At 40.4% G+C, this 18996-nt stretch overlaps 1 protein-coding gene across 1 annotated transcript in view; it reads left to right on the forward strand.

Moving 5' to 3' along the window:
* Positions 1 to 2258: 2258 nt before the first annotated feature.
* cep70 (centrosomal protein 70) overlaps positions 2259 to 18996 on the forward strand; it is a 19632-nt gene continuing 2894 nt past the window's right edge. Inside the window, exons 1-12 of the mRNA XM_037696759.1 lie at positions 2259 to 2544; positions 2836 to 2935; positions 5279 to 5402; positions 9619 to 9799; positions 11364 to 11539; positions 11610 to 11669; positions 14048 to 14129; positions 14203 to 14291; positions 15809 to 15893; positions 17588 to 17737; positions 17821 to 17967; positions 18064 to 18232. Coding sequence (XP_037552687.1) covers positions 2536 to 2544; positions 2836 to 2935; positions 5279 to 5402; positions 9619 to 9799; positions 11364 to 11539; positions 11610 to 11669; positions 14048 to 14129; positions 14203 to 14291; positions 15809 to 15893; positions 17588 to 17737; positions 17821 to 17967; positions 18064 to 18232 — 1372 coding nt within the window. The 5' untranslated portion in view covers positions 2259 to 2535. The remainder of the gene's footprint in view (positions 2545 to 2835; positions 2936 to 5278; positions 5403 to 9618; positions 9800 to 11363; positions 11540 to 11609; positions 11670 to 14047; positions 14130 to 14202; positions 14292 to 15808; positions 15894 to 17587; positions 17738 to 17820; positions 17968 to 18063; positions 18233 to 18996) is intronic.

Here is an 18996-nt window from a genome sequence, read left to right on the forward strand (position 1 = left end):
TGTGTAGTACATGGACACAGACATGTCCCAGCCAGCCAAAGGAAATATCAGACATGTAAAGATTTACGGTTCTTTTCTACACAGCAAGCCTTTGAGATTACTTACAAGGTAAAATGGACTGTACTTATATAACACCTTTCTCTTATCAAGATACTCAAAGTGCTTTACACTACAATCTGTGCCCTCATTCACCCATTCATACAGCACTCTACTAGATCTATACAAGAATAATCGGTGCTTTATCACGTTCATACACCGATGGGACACACATTGGAGGCTATGAGGGGTTCAGTCTTATCCAGGGGCTCTTCGGCATGTGACTGCTGGTGGAATCGAACTCCCAACTCTTGCATCGGACGATTGCTCTAACCACTCAACCACAGCCGGCCTGGTGGAATTTAAGGGTAAATTCTGCATCTACAGGGCTGTCCCCAGTGGTTTCTATCAGTAAAGAGTCATTTTTTTACATGCTTACACTTGGTTCATACATTAATTTTTAACGTTTTGTCGAAAGCCAAATCTTGATGCTGCAAAACATTACGCATTCTGTTTTTGCGATTTGTGTCGCATTTAAATATTCCACGACAAGTATGATCAAAGATAAACTGAGTAAATACAAAAAGCAGTTGTGACATTATGATCACAGGGACACACAGACAAACGAGACAAAGAACCATTCACTCGCTCACTCACACCTAGAGAAAATTTAGAGTTACCAATCAGCCTAACATGCATGTTTTTGGTCTGTGGGAGGAAACCGGAGTACCCGGAAAACATGCAAACTCCACCCAGAAAGGCCCCCAGCAGGGATTTGATCCTGCAACCTTCTTAATGAGAGGCAACAGCTCTACCAACTGCGCCACAGTGCCGCCTGTAAATAAAAAATCCGCTATTCACAACTTTTATTTTTAATTTTTGGAAATCTGAAATCTGTATGTCTAAATCAATGGTTCTCAACCCTAGTCCCTGAGGAACACCGTCCTCCATGTTTCAGTTGTTTCCTGCTCCAACTTGCCTGATTAAATTATTTATTTACAGTACTTCCATAAGTTCTGCAGGAGTCTGTTAATCACCCGTTCACTCAAACCAGGTGCCTCAAAGCAGGGAAACAAGTAACGCATGCAGGACGGCGTTCCTCACATACCTGGGTTGGGATTAAACCCAGATCTGATTACTGTCGGATGTAAAATTAAAAAAAATTGCTAGAATATAGCCATTATCTACAAATGAAGCAAACCTAGAACAGTAGTGAACCTTCCTCAAAGAGACCAGCCAACCAAAATTACTCCAAAAAACTGTCAACAACTCAACCTGGAGGTCCCAAAAGAACCCAGAACAGCACCTAAAGCGCTGCACGCCTCATTTCGCTCAGCCAAGGTCCGTCTTGGTTCAGTAAGAAAAGACGGAGGGCAAAAATGACACTTGGCGATTTACCAAAAAGCTTCTCGATGATCCCTACGATTTTTGAAGAATTAATCTGTGGATTGACAAAGTGTAACTTGTTGGAAGTTGTGCATCCACTGACAACAAAAGTGGTGGTGGTGGTGTGATGGTCTGGGACCGAGACGGCTTGCTGTCATTGATGGAACCATACATTCTGCTTTCTATCAGAAAATCCTGAAGGAGAATGTTCGGCCATCGAACAGAGATTTAAAGCTCAAAACTCTAATTTTTCTAACAAGAAACGATAAATAATGCAACTGTTGTAGTCAGATGTTTTATTAGATCGAAATATGGAATCACTCGTTTTTTTCTGTGAGATTGTTGCATACAATTTTGGTACGGTTTGTCAATAACCTGTCTGTTAGCAAAATATAAACCAGTTAATGGATTTTCATCTAACTCAGAAAACTTGGTGTGGTAGTAGCTGAGAGTCCTTCACAACACGTTCTACAAGTGCTAACTGATTAAGAAAATCATGTTTGAAAGAGTCAAACACACGCACACACAAAAAAAACTTTATTACAGGAGACTGAAATTTATTTGTCATTGTAACCAGGAGTTAGTCACACACATTATGTTGTCGCCATCTTGTGTTCTTGTAGCTTAAGTGCAGTAAAAATGTAGTTAACAGCCTCTTGTGAGCTGATTGGTTAAAGTCAGCACGCAAGTGCTTACGTCACCACGCAAACTTTTGAATCCCGGAAGAGGCGGAATTGAGATTTGAGAGCAACAGGCAAGTGTTGTTCTAGTTTTTTTTTTTTTTTTTCTTAACAAAGGGTGTTTCATTTGAACTGAACAAGGAGTGAAACGAGTTTAATCTTTACTGGTAACAGAGCCTAGTTTGCCACAGAAGCTAATGTTAACCCAGTTACTACAAAAATCGAAGTTATATCATGTTTCGTTGCATTTCGTTACTTTTTTTGTGAACCGAATATACCTGAACAACACCAACATCCATAATCCATGTGCTTTTCCCAGTTTTTTTTTTTTAATTGCACGCTGTTTTTAAAAGCCAATCGATTTAATTCGACGGATTTTTAACGGAGTTCAACGTAAAAATCGTCGCTCGTCCGAAACGGGGAATTTTGAAGCATGCAACAGGTGAGTCATGATCCTCTGCTTGTGTTTGAAGGGGAGGGGGTCCAGGTGGATCAGCTTTCATCCATTGTAGAGCTAGATCTCTCAGCTGTCGTATAATCAGAAGCCAACCAGCTAAAGTGAGTTCAGTAGCAGATACTTGTTTTGAAGTATGGATGCCAGGACAGGACATTTTCCACTCTTAAACAACAAAACCTATGTTTATCTTTGGACCTGCAAGCAGTTTCAGGTAAAGCTAAAATAACTTTCAGCAGATTTGATGTAAAACTGACACTTTTCTGTTTCTTGGTGCAGCTGGAGCAGGTGGAGTGGGATGTGGTGAATAAACTTCTGCAGCATCATGGCTTTAAGCCGGTGTTCTTTGCAGACCCCGTGGAGAATAAGAACCTCACAGGTGAGGATACGGGTCCAATTTGTCTGCAGAATTTTAGTTTCAAACTGCATCTGCAGCCAGACGTTTACATGCACTCACTGTGGATATGAATGGCATTAATTCTGGGCTTTAAATGGTTGATTTCTGTTTCTGTGGTGGGCTTATTATACGACATCCAGCTCAAAAGAGTGTGCATAAGTTTGAATTTAAATCAGGAGTGTAAAGAGTCGCATATGAAACTAGGATTGTTGTGGAGGGTTTATCAACGAGCTAAACTCAAGTCTACCAAATCTAATTTCCTGTAAATATGATTTATATTAGTAGCTGATATTGCAACGTGGGGATACCAGTCCTATTTGAACCAGTTATTTAAAAGTTTTATCTATTTAATGTAAATATTCAAAGTTTCGAAAAAATATATGAGCAAAATTTGCAGATTTTAGCAATTCAAACACCAGCATTAAAACGATAACAAACAATAGTTTTTTTATGTATTTCTTTACCTCAATAATAAGAAAAAAAAAAAATTTTTTGTTGGGCTTGAAGATATGCACAGCTGAGTTCAGCAAATAAATACTTAAAAGAATGTGTTGTGGTAAAAACTCTATATTCTGTACCACTCTAAATATTTTTACTGTGCTGACATGACTTAATACCTCACAAACTCTGCATACCAGTGGGGAGACTTGATGCAATGCACATGGCTGCTATAGTTAATGTCCACTCGCCTTCAAAATAAAAGCACCGCAAAGCCACTTTCAAAGTTAAAGCAGAGATTTTGACTTTGCTAGGTGAATGATTTTTTTTTTCGCCTTTGCGGAGCAAATGCAGCTAATGAACTGGGTGCGGTTCGCCAGCTGTAAAATGCCCACGTGTGACTTACTGGTAAGTCTTTTCTTTAGTGGTGCGGAAAGTTCGAGAAAGTCTTTTAATTTGACTAAGCCTAATATGTTTTTATTAATGATCACTACTGACTGCAGCTGGTGCTTTTACGTTGCTAATGTGCATTTGACAGTCCACATTAACTTGAGCAATAAAATTCAGTGAAAGTCTAGAAAGAACAGATGAACGGTTCAGGAACAATCTACCAAGTGTCAAACATGGTGGTGGTAGCATCACGATAAGGTTCTGGTGCGTTGCATAAAGTAGATAACATAATGAAGTCATCAACTTCACCTTAAATCAGGGGTGTCAAACTAATTTCCACCGAGGGCCACATCAGCGTAATGGTCGCCCTCAAAGGGCCAGATGTAAATGTAAGCCAGTATAAATGTAGCTAAATTTAACTAAATGTAATGTAAAATAAATGCAACTACTCCTTAATGTTAAAAAACTCTGAATTTTTTTACTTATTCTACTTACAAATATGACATGTATATTTGCATAGATGTAGAAAAATATGTCTGCTGTTATAACACAAAACCTTTTAATTTGCCAGATTATGAAACCCACAATATTCTAAAAATCATTGATCAAACTTTACAAGTGAATAAGGAAAAATAACAAGTTATGACATTAACTTTGTTCAAAACTTAGTTAAGAGGGGCAGAATAACGTTTCAACCAACAATTGTGAGCTGCTAAGATGTGACAGGTGTAGCATTTTACACAACAAATGGCTGCACACAGCCTTGCAAGGGTCATACATCCAACTAATGAGAGATGGTTTTGTTATAGAAAACATTTACCTGCATAAACCTGCAATTCCAAATATATTGTTGCAAATTTAACATAATATATTAAAAGACATTTAGTAAGTATAATGAACTCAAAATAACAGCATTAGAGTTGAAGGCTCACTTTGGCATACTTAGCTCCGTGTTTGGTGTCAAAATGCAGATGGCGCACCTGAATATAAGCCACACCCACTAAATTTAAAAAGGAAAAAAATATTCCGTATATTGGCCACACTTGTCTATAAGCCGCAGGTGTCCACGTTGTAACATGAGATTTTTACACAGAAAGATTTAAAAATATATATTTTAATTAAATATGTACAGGTAACATACACAAATACGTACAGTATTTTTTTTCTTCTGAACAGTGCCTGTAACACAACTGGCTTAAAAAAAAAAAAAAAACATAAATTAGCCGCAGCATTGTATAAGCCGCAGTGTTCAAATCGTGTGAAAAAAGTAGCGGCTTATAGTCCGGAAATTACGGTAAATATTCCACTTTGCTATTCGTGCCTGTGCCCAGACCTCAACCTTATACAGTATTTAAACTGTGTTAATGTAGTTCAGTGAATTAATTTGTCCCAAAAAAAAATATTTCAAATTTAGAGCATTGTAGATAAATCCTTATTTGCTGGCACTGACTAATGGAAATATTTGTTGTTGTGTCTGTGATGTCCATGTGTCTTTAGATTTGGTGCTTTTGGACAAGAAGTCAGCTGGTGAGTTAAGGACAACTCTGAGGACAATGCTGATGGACTCTGAGAGGAGACAGGCTCTGATCCAGGAGCTTGTTATGTCCAACAACCATCTCAAGTATGTCTTTTCATCAAACTTTCATCCATCTGTACCCGCTTTTTCCTTTTTGGGTCACTGGGGTCACTGGCGCTCATGTCCAGCCATCACTGTGTGAGAGGTGGGGGACACCCTGGACAGGTCTCCAGTCCATCACAGGGACACATAGAGACAAACAACCATTCACTCTCTCTTACACCTAGGGACAATTTAGAGTTACCAATCAGCCCTAACGTGCATGTTTTTGGTCTGTGGGGAAAAAAACGGAGTACCTAGAGAAAACCCACGCATGCACGGAGAGAACATGCAAACTCCACCCAGAAAGACCTCTGGCCAGGATTTGAACCAGGACAACCTGTTCTCTGAGAGACAACAGCTCTAACAACTTTAACTACTCGCAGGCCTTATACACCGTTTACTTTAGAAGTTAGTTGGTGCACAGAACAACAGCGTCACGGATTTTATACGGAGACGGAGCTAACCCGATGTAACCAAATTGTGTTTTAAACTAAACTTTCTGAGTTATTCAATGGAATTTGTCAATAACATTTCAGAACGTACTTATCAGGTAAAAAGCAGAAGTATTTTGTCTGTCGTGTTGGCCTGGATCTTTTGGTAACGCTAAGCTAACATCTAGTTTGAGTGCGGCAACGTCCAAAGTTAGTTGCTGTTGTTTTAAAACAAAAGTAACTTCAATTGGCCGTTAATGTAAAAAAAAAAATTTTCTCGCCACCATCTGTTTCGCATTGTATGGTTATTTCCGCTCAAATATTGGGATATTCCTAAAAGGCACAGCACGGCTACAAGAGTTCTGAACCATGGTTTATTTCAAGGAAGGAGACGGGTCTGTCGGAGCTGCAGCTTCACACACGCTGACTAACGTGAAGGTGGCGCAGCTGAATGGACTGTAGCTCCTTTCTATCTTATCAAGACACTCAAAGCTCTTTACAACACAGTCTGTGCCCTCATTTACCCATTCATACAGCACTCTACTAGATCTCTACAAAGAATAATCAGAGCTTTATCACATTCATACACCGATGGGACACACATTGGAGGCAATGAGGGGTTCAGTGTCTCACTCAGGAACACTTCAGCATGTGACTGCTGGTGGAATCGAACTCCCAACTCTCCCATTGGAGGACGAATGCTCTAGTCTCTCAGCCACAGCCGCCCCCCGCTGAAGAGGATTATTATTTAATATATGGAAATAGTTTATTTTTTAGGCATTTATTTTGTACAGTTACAGCGGTTGTTAATAAATGTGGCTGTGAGACAACTGGGACAAAACTTTGACTCAGAAATATATTTTTGTTATTAATTTATGGAAAGAAAGCACATCGAGATATATATCGTATATCACGATATATCGTGATATATCATAAAATATCGAGATATAAATTTAGGCCCATATCACCCAGCTCTAGCCCCGGCGAAATGCAGCTAATTTGACCATTAAAGTGCATTTTTTAGGTAAAAGGTCAACTGAGACACACCTTTGCTATAATTTCGAGCAAACAAATAATTGTTTTAGGTTGAAGAAACGCGCGGCGTTCCTCCTCCTTTTTTCCTCCCTGTCCGTGCACTCCCGGAGCACCGAGGCAGCTAATACTTTTGAAATACAGCTAGCTGCTTTGACCGTTAAAGTGCATTTATGAAGCAAACGTTAGACTGAGACACACCTTTACTATAAAGTCGAGCGAACGAATAATTGTTTTTAGGTGTTTATCTTGTTAAATTTCGAAGAAATGAACAATGGCTCGTCCCTCTGCGCGTGCTCGCTTACGCAAATCGGGTTTTTGAAATGCATTTGATTTGACCGTCAAAGTGCATTTATTAAGCAAAAGTTAGACTGAGACACACCTTTAATATAATTTTGAGCAAACAAATAAATGTTTTTAAGTGGTAATCTTGTTAAAGTCCTTCCGTGCACGCTCCCGCGGCCGCCATTTGGCAGCCCGTCGAATTCTGGCACAACACCGGCCCACGTTTCCGGGTTGTCAGCGATGACGCGTAACCAATGCGACGTATATGGCGAAGCAACATATTTCTGGATTTTCCCACTTTTTTAGACAAATATGGACTGATGCGACGTGTACGGCAGAAAAGCTCAACCAGAATTAATACATAAGATGCACCGGATTCTAAAACTCACTGTCAATTTTTGAGAAAACTTAAAGGATTTTGAGTGCGCCTTATAGTCTGGAAAATACGGTAATTTAAATACCATCATGTGACACAGTTTGAACCCCAACCATCATTAAACTGGTCCCTGTTGGGTTCTCTCAGCCAGGCACAAGAGGAGCAGCTCAGCTCGTCTTTAGGTGTTCCCAGGTCCGCCGGTCCTGCAGCTGTTTAATAATGCAGTTGTGGTTCTGTGCAGACCACCTGCCCTCCTGCCATCCAACTCCATCAGCGTCAGATGGTCACAGGTTTCCAGTTCAGTGCACGTGTGATCTGAAACCAGCTCGCATGGTTCTAAAACCTCTCAGCTGGATCCTCAGAAAATTAATCAGTCAGCGACTCTGTGTGTGTGTTTGGGACAGTCTTGTCCGTCATTAATACAAACCCAGTTGACTTATGGGGGAAAAAATAATAGTTGGATACAAACGCACCCCCAGTGGACTTGGATTGCTCTGTCGACCATCCTTGCAGCTGAATGTTGAGCTGTTTCTTTCATTTCTTTATATCCAACTGATCAGAAGCAGAGCAGAATTAAAGAGTAATTTTTAATGTAACTTTTAAAAAAGGATGGTTCAGATCTTCTGAAGAAAGGATCTATGGAAAGATTAAACTATATTTTACCTCTTGTAAATACACTCTTTTAACAATCTATGGCAGGGCTATTCAGCTAAACTGCTAAAGGGGCCACAGCTAATTACAATTAATTAGTTAAAGTCGTTTTGGGGGGAGTGGTGGCGCAGAGGTTAGAGAGGTGGGCTTGTGATCCGAAGATCGTCGGTTCACGCCCCGGCCCCGACAACATCAAAAATTGTGGGTGAGGTAGGTGAAACACTCACACTTGCCCCCACCCTCATTCGCCCCACTCTGGGCCCATGAGCAAGGCCCTTAACCCCCACCATGTGCTCCCTAAACAGGTCTCTCTTGAAAATGAGTTCTCGTGGCTCAATGAGACTAACCTGGATAAATAAAGGCTAAAAAAAAAAAAAAGTCGTTTTGTAAATAAACCAAGTATTACAATGATCTGTTACCTTTTTAAATTTGTTTAATCTGTTGCATTGAAGCATAAATGCATTAACAGAACTCAAACCCAGAACCAAAAAATAAATTATGAACTCGTTGGTGGACCGGACTGAAGTCACCGGCGGGCCACTTCTGGCCCGCGGGCCACCAGTTCAATAACCCTGATCTGTGGAGTGTAAAACCTCACCTACATATTTTTTAAATATCAACATCACGACATAAAAGAAAAAAAAATTTAAAATGTGAATAAAATTTATGGAAAAATCTATATTTTAGAAAACTATATATATATATATATAGGTCTTTCCAAAATACACACACACAAAAAAACGCCTTTTTTAAATGGAAAAACAAGTAAATTATTATCTACACCTCTGGACTGAATATAATTTGAAAGGGAGAAGCCAATCATAACATATAAACTTCATTTCTTTTTTTAGTTTCTGACACTTTTCAATAATTAAATACACCCCAGGGTCAAATAGGAACGTTGTTACCGGACTGTTTTTGAGAAGCAAACAAGATAAAACGGATAACTTATTCTATCCATCCATTTTCTTTACCCGTTTATTCCATTTCGGGTCACGGGGGTCGCCGGTGCCCATGTCCAGCACTCACTGTGCGAGGGGCGGGGGACACCCTGGACGGGTCGCAAGTCCATCACAGGGACACAAAGAGACAAACGACACAAACAAACATTCACTCTCTCACTCACACCTAGGGACAATTTAGAGTTACCAATCAGCCTAACATGCATGTTTTTGGTCTGTGGGAGGAAACCGGAGTACCCGGAGAAAACCCACGCATGCATGGAGAGAACATGCAAACTCCACCCAGAAAGGCCCCTGGACCGGGGTTTGAACCAGGGACCTGCTCACTGAGAGGCAGCAGCTCTACCAGTTGCGCCACCGTGCTGCCTATAACTTATTCTAGTTTTTAAGTTTTAAATTAAAGAAGAAGAAACATGGCCCAGTTGGAGACGTTCGGTCCAAGTGGTTTCCAGTTTGATTTTTTTCTGTCCGTGTGCCGTCAGAGAGGAGGTTCAGAAGCACACGAGCCGAGCAGCTCAGCAGTCTCAGAGAGCCACAGAGCTGGAGGGGCTGCTGGACCAGGTGAAGACCCGAGTCCAGGACCTGGAGGACCGCTGCCTCTGCAAGGCCGTCCAGCAGCACAGCCTGAGCCAGCAGCTGCAGCTGGAGTACAGAGAGACGCAGGTTCTTCACGGAGCTCTTTATTTTCCGTTATTCACAACGCCGAGTCAGCATTTCACCGTGTTCAAATCGTACCGCTGCGTGTTTAGAGCCGTTTTAGCTGTTCGTGTCGGGGAAATGTTTAATTAATTCAGGAAATGGTGCAGTGACAATTAGATGTTCCACTTTTAAAATAATTGTCTTTTATTTGCAAATATTTCCCCTGTAGAAATACGATAAGGTCTCTTCAGTTCCACCAAAAACATTTCTGATTTTTCTAATCGGATTTAGTTAACTGGTTCCAGTTTTGTCTCCTTTTGCTACTTTTGAACATTTTTAACCAGCCCTTAGCAGCTTTTAGCTTTTAGTCAATATTTTGCAACTTTTCTATTTTAGCTAGCCTTTTGTTACTTTCAGCTGTTAACTATTCTTTTGATACTTTTGGCCACTTTTAGCATTTAGCCAGCCCTTTGCTACTTTCAGCTTTTAGCTAAACTTTTTCTACTTTTGGACACTTTTAGCTTTTAGCCAGTCTTTAGATACGTTTAGCTAGCCTTTGGATAGTTTCATATTTTAACTAGCCTTTTGCTATTTTCAGCTTTTAGCCCATTTGCTGCTTCTTGGCCACTTCTTGATTTTAGCCAGCCTTTACCTACCTTTAGCTTTTAGCCTGCTTTTTTGTGACTTTTGACTTTGTTTGGGTCAGCGGTTAGCAACTTTTAGCTTTTATTCCACCTTTTGCTTTATTTCGATTTTAGCTAGCCTACGTATAGTTACCCTTTTGCTGCTTTTAGTTTTTAGCCAAGCTTTTACTTCTGGTAGAGAACCTTTTGATGCTTTTAGTCTTTAGCTACTGTTTAGTTGCTTTTGATACTTTTAGTCTTTAGCTATTATTTTGCTACTTTTAGTCTTTAGCTGCTGTTTAGCTACTTTAGCTATTTTTAGTCTTTAGCCGCTGCTTTGCTACTTTTAGTCTTTAGCTACTGTTTAGTTGCTTTTGATACTTTTAGTATTTAGCTACTGCTTTGCTACTTTTGCTACTTTTAGTCTTTAGCTACGGTTTAGTTACTTTTGATACATTTTGTCTTTAGCTACTGCTTTGCTACTTTTGATATTTTTAGTCTTTAGCTACTATTTTGCTACTTTTGCTTCTATCTAGCTTTTGGCTACTTTGACATTCAACCAGCCTTTTGCTAAATTTGACCTCTTGTTAGCTCTTTGCTGCTTTTAGCTAGCATTTTTAATTATTTTTAGCTTTTAGCTACCCTTTATTTAAAAAAAAAAAAAATCATTTTAATTCCATTTCAACTTCTTCAGTACATTGTTTTAGTGCTCGTTCAACCCTCAGTGTTCACATTCTCTCTCTCCTTTTTTTTTTTTTTTTTTTTTACTTTTTTCCTGAAAGATTAACTGAGATTCTAGTAAGAAGAGATTCAAAACTGTCAAATAAATAGTGAAGAACAGGATTCAGCATCTCCCATCTTCCACCGAGCGCTCACGTTTATTCATAAATGTTGCTTATGTTTGAGTTGTGCGGTATTCGGCGCCTCCACGCTTTGTGTTGACTCGAGTCTTTTTTTTTACGCAGAAGCGTTGTCGGCTACTGGAGCAGCAGCTGTCCAAGCAGAAGGAAGAAGCTGCGCAGCTCCAGAGAAAACTCTATTTTACCGTCAAAGAAGAAGAGCAGCGGCTAGCTCGACAGAGTCAAACATTTCAGAGGATCTGCAAGAAGGCGTACAAGCAGAGCTCTGCAGCAGACCAGCAGTAGGTGGAAGACCTTTGAGACAGTCACTGATTTAAATCAGCTGAAATCAGGATCATTTGTTCTCTGCAGGGTGCTGGACGTAATCGACTTCTACGAAACTAAAGTAACTCTTCTGCTGGAGGAACTCAGGTAGCTCCTGTCATTCATGGCTCAATGGTTGAGGAACAGGACGTTGCTGCGAGGTGTTTCCACTCTGCGTGTTCTCATCCTGAACTCTGTAAACTATATAAAACACAATAATGTAAATGTTATAGAGTTTTAGCTTGTAGACTGAATAGTTGAAAAATAAGAAGTTGGTAGAGTTCATCTTTTCCTCTCAAACCAGGAACGTACCAGGACATTTGAGGAAAATCCTAATTTATTCTGATTTTGGATTGTATAATGTTAAAATTACAACTCGTTCAACCTACCAGGTTAGTCTCACTGAGCCTCGAGGACTAGTTTACAAAAGACACCTGTTTTAAACGAATAACACAGTCAACAATAGACAATCGTATAAAAGCATATCAAATGAAAAGTAAATAAATGATATTAAAACGAAACTAAAATAAGCTACATTATACAGTAGTCCCTCGTTTGTTGCGGGGGTTACGTTCCGACAAAAGTGGGGAAAAAAGTGAAAATCCACCAAGTTGATTTTAGTTATACATATTTTACATATTTTAAGGCTTTAGAAACCCTTCCCACACTCTTGCAATGTTCTAAACTCTTAAACCTCTGGGTGGCCGGCACGGGACCGGTGGTCCAATTGAGTGGTCCAATAGAGAGATGGAAAAAGTCCCTGTGGGCTCCAGAGAGAGGCCGGACCTACAGTGGCACATATCCCCACTCTGAGGTCCTCGTGTGCTGGCTAGCAGCTCTCAGATTCTCCGATGAGTCTGGAGGTCCAGTTCTGATTCGGTTCCCAGTGGTTTCCACGCAGCTCTCTGCACCTGCTAGGCGCCAAAGTCTCTGTATGAATAAGAACGGAACTTTTTCCGATCAGATCAAAATTTCCCTCTACGCATTTCAGCAGAAAACACTGTTGGCTTCTGGGAAATATAGTCGTTATGAGCAAAGATAAAGTGTAGGCTTATTACCGTACTTGCCGCCGTACACGTCGCACCGCCGTATAAGTCGCATCAGTCCAAAAATGTCCAATAAAGTGGAAAAAAAAAAGTAAATGTGTTGCTTCGCCATATAAGTCGCATCTATTATGCCTCACCACTGACAACCCGGAAACGTGGGCCGGTGTTGTGCCAAAAATCGATTGGCTGCCAAATGGCGGCCGCGGAAAGGTGCACAGGAGGACTTTAACAAGAATTTAACAAGAGTAACACTTAAAAACAATTATTTGTTTGCTCGACATTATAGTAAAGGTGTGTCTCAGTTGAACTTTTCCTTAATAAATGCACTTTGACGGTCAAATCAGTTGCATTTCGCCTGGGCAGCGCAGCGAAATACAGCTGATTTGACATTTGCTCCAGTACACAGGAGCGAGATGAAGGTGGTTTGTATGGCAAGCCAAGTGTCTCATTATTGAGACACTTTGCTTGCCATATTTGTGAAGAGCCCTCTAGTGGCTGAACATGGTAGTGTTCAATATTTCTATGTCAGAATGAATGACATCATCAGATCTCAGCCAAAAATTGGGGTTTAAATATGGGAAAAAATATATAAATACGCCAGTTCGCTGTATAAGTCGCAGGCATGCTAATTTATGAAAAAAAAAAGCAACTTATACAGCGAAAATTACTTAATAGAAAAACTACAAAATGGCGGCACCTATCCAAAGTATTTTATTTGTTAGTTAACTTTTTACTGTGCAGTGTCCAATACTGTCCCAATCACATGAATAATATTAAAGTTGACAATCGTGTGTTCTGTATAATTTTATTTTATTTTTTGTGTACAATCTTACTTTGAAAAACCGCGAAAAAGCGAGTCCGCAAACTAGCGAGGGACTACTGTAAAACGATGTAAAATACTAAAAACAAGAACATGTCTGCATTGGTTTTTGCCATGAACTTAACAATTGTTTAAAATCCCTTGGAGAGATCAAGGTAGAGAACTTTATATCTTTTTACAAGGTGTTCCAGTTTACAGGAGCAGAGTAAGAGAAGGCCCTTTTGCCAAATTCGGTCCGTATTTTTAACAATACGGTGAAAATATGTCCATCATCTTTAAATGGAAGATATCTGGAGATTAGTTCATGACCTTTACTTGGCGTTTCTCTTTGGGTCCCGAATCCAAAACATCTTATTTTTAAAGTCTTTACACTTTTTTATGCAGTTTAAACATCGAAATGTTGACATTTTGTCACCATTTTATTGCAAAAAAAGGGAATCCCAAAATATTGTTGCGCCGTAGAGAAGAAAGTGATTAGATGTTTGAATTTTGAGCAGTAGCTGCATCGGCACTTTCCCTAGTCGATTCTCTTTGTGGAATTCCAATTGCTGTATTAGAATTTTTTTTTTTTTAGCCAAAGCCAAGAAAAGCAAATCTTTGAATGCGTATTTTAATCGCAGATCAGCCAAAGGAGAGTTTGAAGGATCTAAAACGACAAAAACGTCCACCGTCGCCACCCCACCTTTGAAGACTATCCTCAAGGTAATCTCACAAACCGCCTTTATGAAGAACAATTCTTTATTTAAAGCAACAAGTGACACTTGGTTTCTCCCAGGAATACCAGGATCAACAGAAGAAAAGCGACTTTCAGATAAAAGAACTAAAGAAGGAAATTGATTGCCTCAGACAAGAGTTGGACACAAGGTAAGTTGAGGGGTGGTACCTTCATGCGCCCATCGGTTCCAACACCAAGCCACTGTGACACTGTTCGCTCCTGTTGTACATTACAACTGCCTGACCTTATGTGAACCCACAATGTGACCCCAATCAAAATATCAAGGGGTATGGCTTTAATGTACCTACAAAACATCCTCTGTTTCTGATTATCTTTATCCACTGTTTGACTGCTGGATGCTCCAGTAACTACAATGCCACCGCTTGCGCATCATCTAGATGTGCTAGCTTCTTGCTCATTTACTGGTCTGCGTGTGCACCAGTTTACACTTAAATAGAACCATTTGTTTTTCTGGTCACTTAACTTTTTTTTGTTGTGTAGTGTATTTTCCTAAGTAGTGCATCGAGTGATAGGAATATTGTCTAAATTAAATGGAGAGAAGGGACAGCAGTTTGCATTTGAGATACCTTGCAGCATTTCAAGGATCTAAGATATAAGCTAAACGATACGCTAAAAATCTAAGATATACGCTAAACACTAATGATGTAGAATTAAACGGTATATTAAATAGCAGCCGGACCATTCTCCTACCATTCTAGAAGCAGGGTGCCCCGCCCCGTCAACAGAACCGAGCACTAGAGTTGCATTCGGGCCTAAAAAACTCGGCCCGAACCCGTATCAATTTTTCCGAGCCCAACCCAAAACTAACCAAATCAACTGATTACAGGCCCAAGCCCGAATGTTTTTATTTATTAATTAAACTTTTACTGTTTTTGCAAGCAAATCAGTTTGACATGAATTAAAAGCATATTTCAAAGAAAGGAAGATATAAAATTTCTTGTTTATTAACAAGAGTCAGCAGATTATTATAGCCGCACACATCTGCTGATGCAATCAAAAGCCTGACCCGGCCCGTCCATCCAGCACATTATTTTTGCCCAGCCCGGTCCAAATTTCGGGCTGAGCGTGGGCCCGGGTTAGAAATAACAGCTCTACCTAGCTCCCTGCCTCCCGAACACACACACACACACCCGTCGACAACTGTCTGTAATGATGTAGCGCAGGGCACAATACAAATAAAAACACGCTAGCAAAAATGCTACTGATGTACTGCTCTGCCGGCAACAATGTAGCGCTAAGCTAGCAGGCGAACAACACAGACGCGACTCTGTCCTGTCCTCTCACCCAACGTCGACAAAAAATACGAGGAGCGCCCGGCCAAGGGAACCGATCTAGGTGAAACGCTGTCTAATTGTTATAACGTTAAGGAAACAAGTTACTTTGTTTTCAATCTAAACATTTATTTATTGAGTTATATTTCTATGTGTGTGTGTGGGGGGGGGGGGGGTAAGATTTTCTAAAATTTTGATCAAAACAGTTTTCTTAAGGGAAAAAAAATCCCATTGTACTTAATCAAAAGGTGAAACATGTGGAAAGTATGTAGGACTCCTGACATACTAAGTAATAAACCAGAGATGCAAACTCTGAAAACTGGATTTTTATGTTTGCTGACTTCAATCCCACCCAGAACAAAATATTATTCCAGATTGCCTAAAGAAGACAACCCAAGTGAGAGTAATGACGTCACCGACCACTTCAGGGACACTAGAGTGTGTCTCCACTACCAACACGTAAGTGTATTTGTACAAATGTGTACTTTTCTTACATGTATACTTGTGTGTGTACAGTAGTCCCTCGATTATCGTGGGGGTTACGTTCCGGACACCCCTGCAATAAGTGAAAAACCACAAAGTAGGAACACTATCTTTATTTTAGTATTTATAGTATATACTGTATATTTTAAGGCTTTATAAACCCTTCCCACACTTTTGCAATGTTCTAAACTCGTAAACCTATGTAAATGTTAACAACATATGTACCAGTATATGTACTGTACAGTAGCTATTGTGTGGTTTTGTGCTGGCTCTCCGAAGGTCCTGCTTGGTCCACCAAGGTTCAGCTTGGTCACCAGCCTTGGTCCGGTTCTTTCCGTCTACAACCAGCTGGTGACCAAGCTGGACCTTCGGAGAACCAGCACAAAACCGCACAACGGTCCCGAACTAGTCCAGATAGAAATCAGGATGGACAAAGTCCAGGTGAGCTCCGGAGAAGACACTGGACCCCCAAGCAACGCGTCCTGGCTTGAGAGGCTTCATGGGTCGGCAAGCAGCACCAGATTGGCTGATGAGGCTGGAAGTAGTTCTGGTCCAGTTCTGATCGGCTCTCTGCAGTCACTGAGCGCCGAAGTCACTACAAACAAGGACCGAACTTTTTAGTCCGGTTCGGATCGTATCAAAACTTTCCCTCCATTTCAGCAGAAAACAGCGTCTGAAAGCACTGTTGGCTTCTGGGTAATGTAGTTCTTTTTTTGACTGGCCATACATTGTAGGCTTATTGAAACTACAAAATGGTGGCGCCTGTCCGAAGTATTTTTTTCGTTAACTTTTTATCTGTACCATCCAAATCTTTTAAGTAATATTAAAGTTGACAATCTTTGAAAAACTGCGAAAGAACGAGTCCGTGAAAGTCAAACCACGAAGTAGCAAGGGACTACTGTATATAGGTATGCCTATACCGTATTATTTTGCCTATAAGTCGCAGTTTTTTGCATAATTTGCATGCCCTGCAACTTATACACCAAAGCGACTTATTTATGTTTTTGTTTCACATATTTATAAACCAATTTTTGACTGGGATATGATCGTTTTCATTCATTCTGACATTAAAAATATTGAACACTACCATTTTCAGCCGCTAGATGGCACTCGAGTAGTATGGCATGCCGTTGTATCATGTATCAGGTAAAAGTGGCTATTAATGACACAATCGGCTTGCCATAGCTTGCCACCTTCCTCCAGCTCGCCTGGAGCAACGGTCAGATCAGCTTAATTTCGCTGCGCCGCCCCGGCGAAATGCAGCTAATTTGACCATTAAAGTGCATTTATTAAGTAAAAGTTCAACTGAGACACACCTTTACTATGAAGTCGAGCAAACTAACAATTGTTTTTAAGCGTTAATCTCGTTAAATTCTTGTTAAAGTCCTCCCGTGTATGCTCCCGCTGCCTCCATTTGGCAGCCAATTGATTTTTTGCACAACAACGGCCTACATTTCCGGGATGTCAGCGGTGACGCATAATAGATGTGACGTATACGGCGAAGCAACGTATTTATGTATTTTTCCACTTGATTAGACGTATTTGAACGGATGCAACTTATGCGGCGGTGCGACGTGTATGGCGGAAAATACGGTACGTAATTTTCTTCCTGCCTTGTTTGTTTCTAAAACCATCTCTGGGACATGTCTGGATCATTTTCTCCACTCCAGCTGCTGACTGAGATTAGTGCGCTTGTTGCCAATCCCAATGCCCCGTTAAGGCTGAGGAGCAAACGCTCCATGAATGGTTTGGAGCTGCCAGACTATCGGGCTCTCCTGCCAACGCTGGAGGAGTGGGCCCAGCAGCTCCAGCTGCTGAAGGTCAGTGCTCGACCATCTGATGGTGCATCTCCACGTTCTGTTTTAAGATGAATGCACTCATTTTGTGTTTGCGTTGTGTTCAGGAGCTGCAGCGCAGCATCAATAAACTGTCTGTCAGACTGATGCCGGGGCAGCCTTCTGACGTTAACAGTGCCGAAGCTGTGAAGGTGGAGAACATGATGCTGCTGGTGGACACGCTGTTGGAGAACGTTTCTGCAGACGATCAGCAGGTTGGCTTGTGCTTTGATGCTCAGCAGTTGGTTGAAGCCACCCGAAGTGTTTCTGTTGACCCTGAAGTCCTCACACGTTGTCGTTTGCTCCGCTAGAAGCTCAGGAGCCCCACTCGCTACACTCTGGAATCCATGGTGTCTCATTTCCAGAAGCTGTTTGATGTTTCCTCCATCAGCGGGGTTTATCCATGTATGAACAAGGTCTACACCCGGCTGGGAGAGATGACCAACGCCATGAGGAACCTCAGAGAAATTCTGGGCCTAGGTGATTTGCACAAAGTTGTGTGTTCTTCATAGATTTTTATATTTAGACCACAAGTCTTATAGGGATGCAACTGTTGGAGCCTAGTTGGTCATAAAATATGAGAAAATAGGAAAAATTTCCAAATTTTGAGTGTCGGCAAGTGCAACCAAGTGGCCTGCAAACCAGATGACCACATGTTGAGCAGCCATTTTTTTAAATCCCTGCTAATTTTGCTAAACTATATTTTAGGTTCCAAAAAAGTCCATGCTCAATAATCCTGGTATACAATCCAACAATTTTCAGTCAGATCATCTGGTCATCTATATTTTAGGTTATGCACATTAATCTCCCCTCATGTCTGCCTACCCACCTTTGAAGCTGCTACCACATTTATCATTTAATCTAAATGAAGCTCGTCAGTCAGATAAAACCATTATTTAACTATTTTTATTGTGTGAATGCTTATACTTTTTGAAATATTAAACTTTATTTATTTTTTCCCCTGAGATTTCTTTAAATCCTTAAAACATTTGTGGTTTTTATTAAAATAATTTTCAGCATACTTTATTTTTAAACTTTAGCTACTATTTTTGCTGTTTTTAGCATTTAGATACTGTTTTACCAGTTTTAGCTTTAAGCTAGTGATTTGCTAGTTTTAGCTTTTTGCCACTGTTTTGCTGGTTTATCATTTAGGTACTGTTTTACTAGTTTTAGCTTTTTGCTACTAATTTGCTAGTTTTAGTATTTAGCTACTGTTTTGCTAGTTTTAGCATTTAGTTACTGTG

This window comes from Nematolebias whitei, chromosome 23, assembly GCF_014905685.2.
Source record: "Nematolebias whitei isolate Nwh7 chromosome 23, NemWhi1, whole genome shotgun sequence".
Lineage (NCBI taxonomy): Eukaryota > Metazoa > Chordata > Actinopteri > Cyprinodontiformes > Rivulidae > Nematolebias > Nematolebias whitei.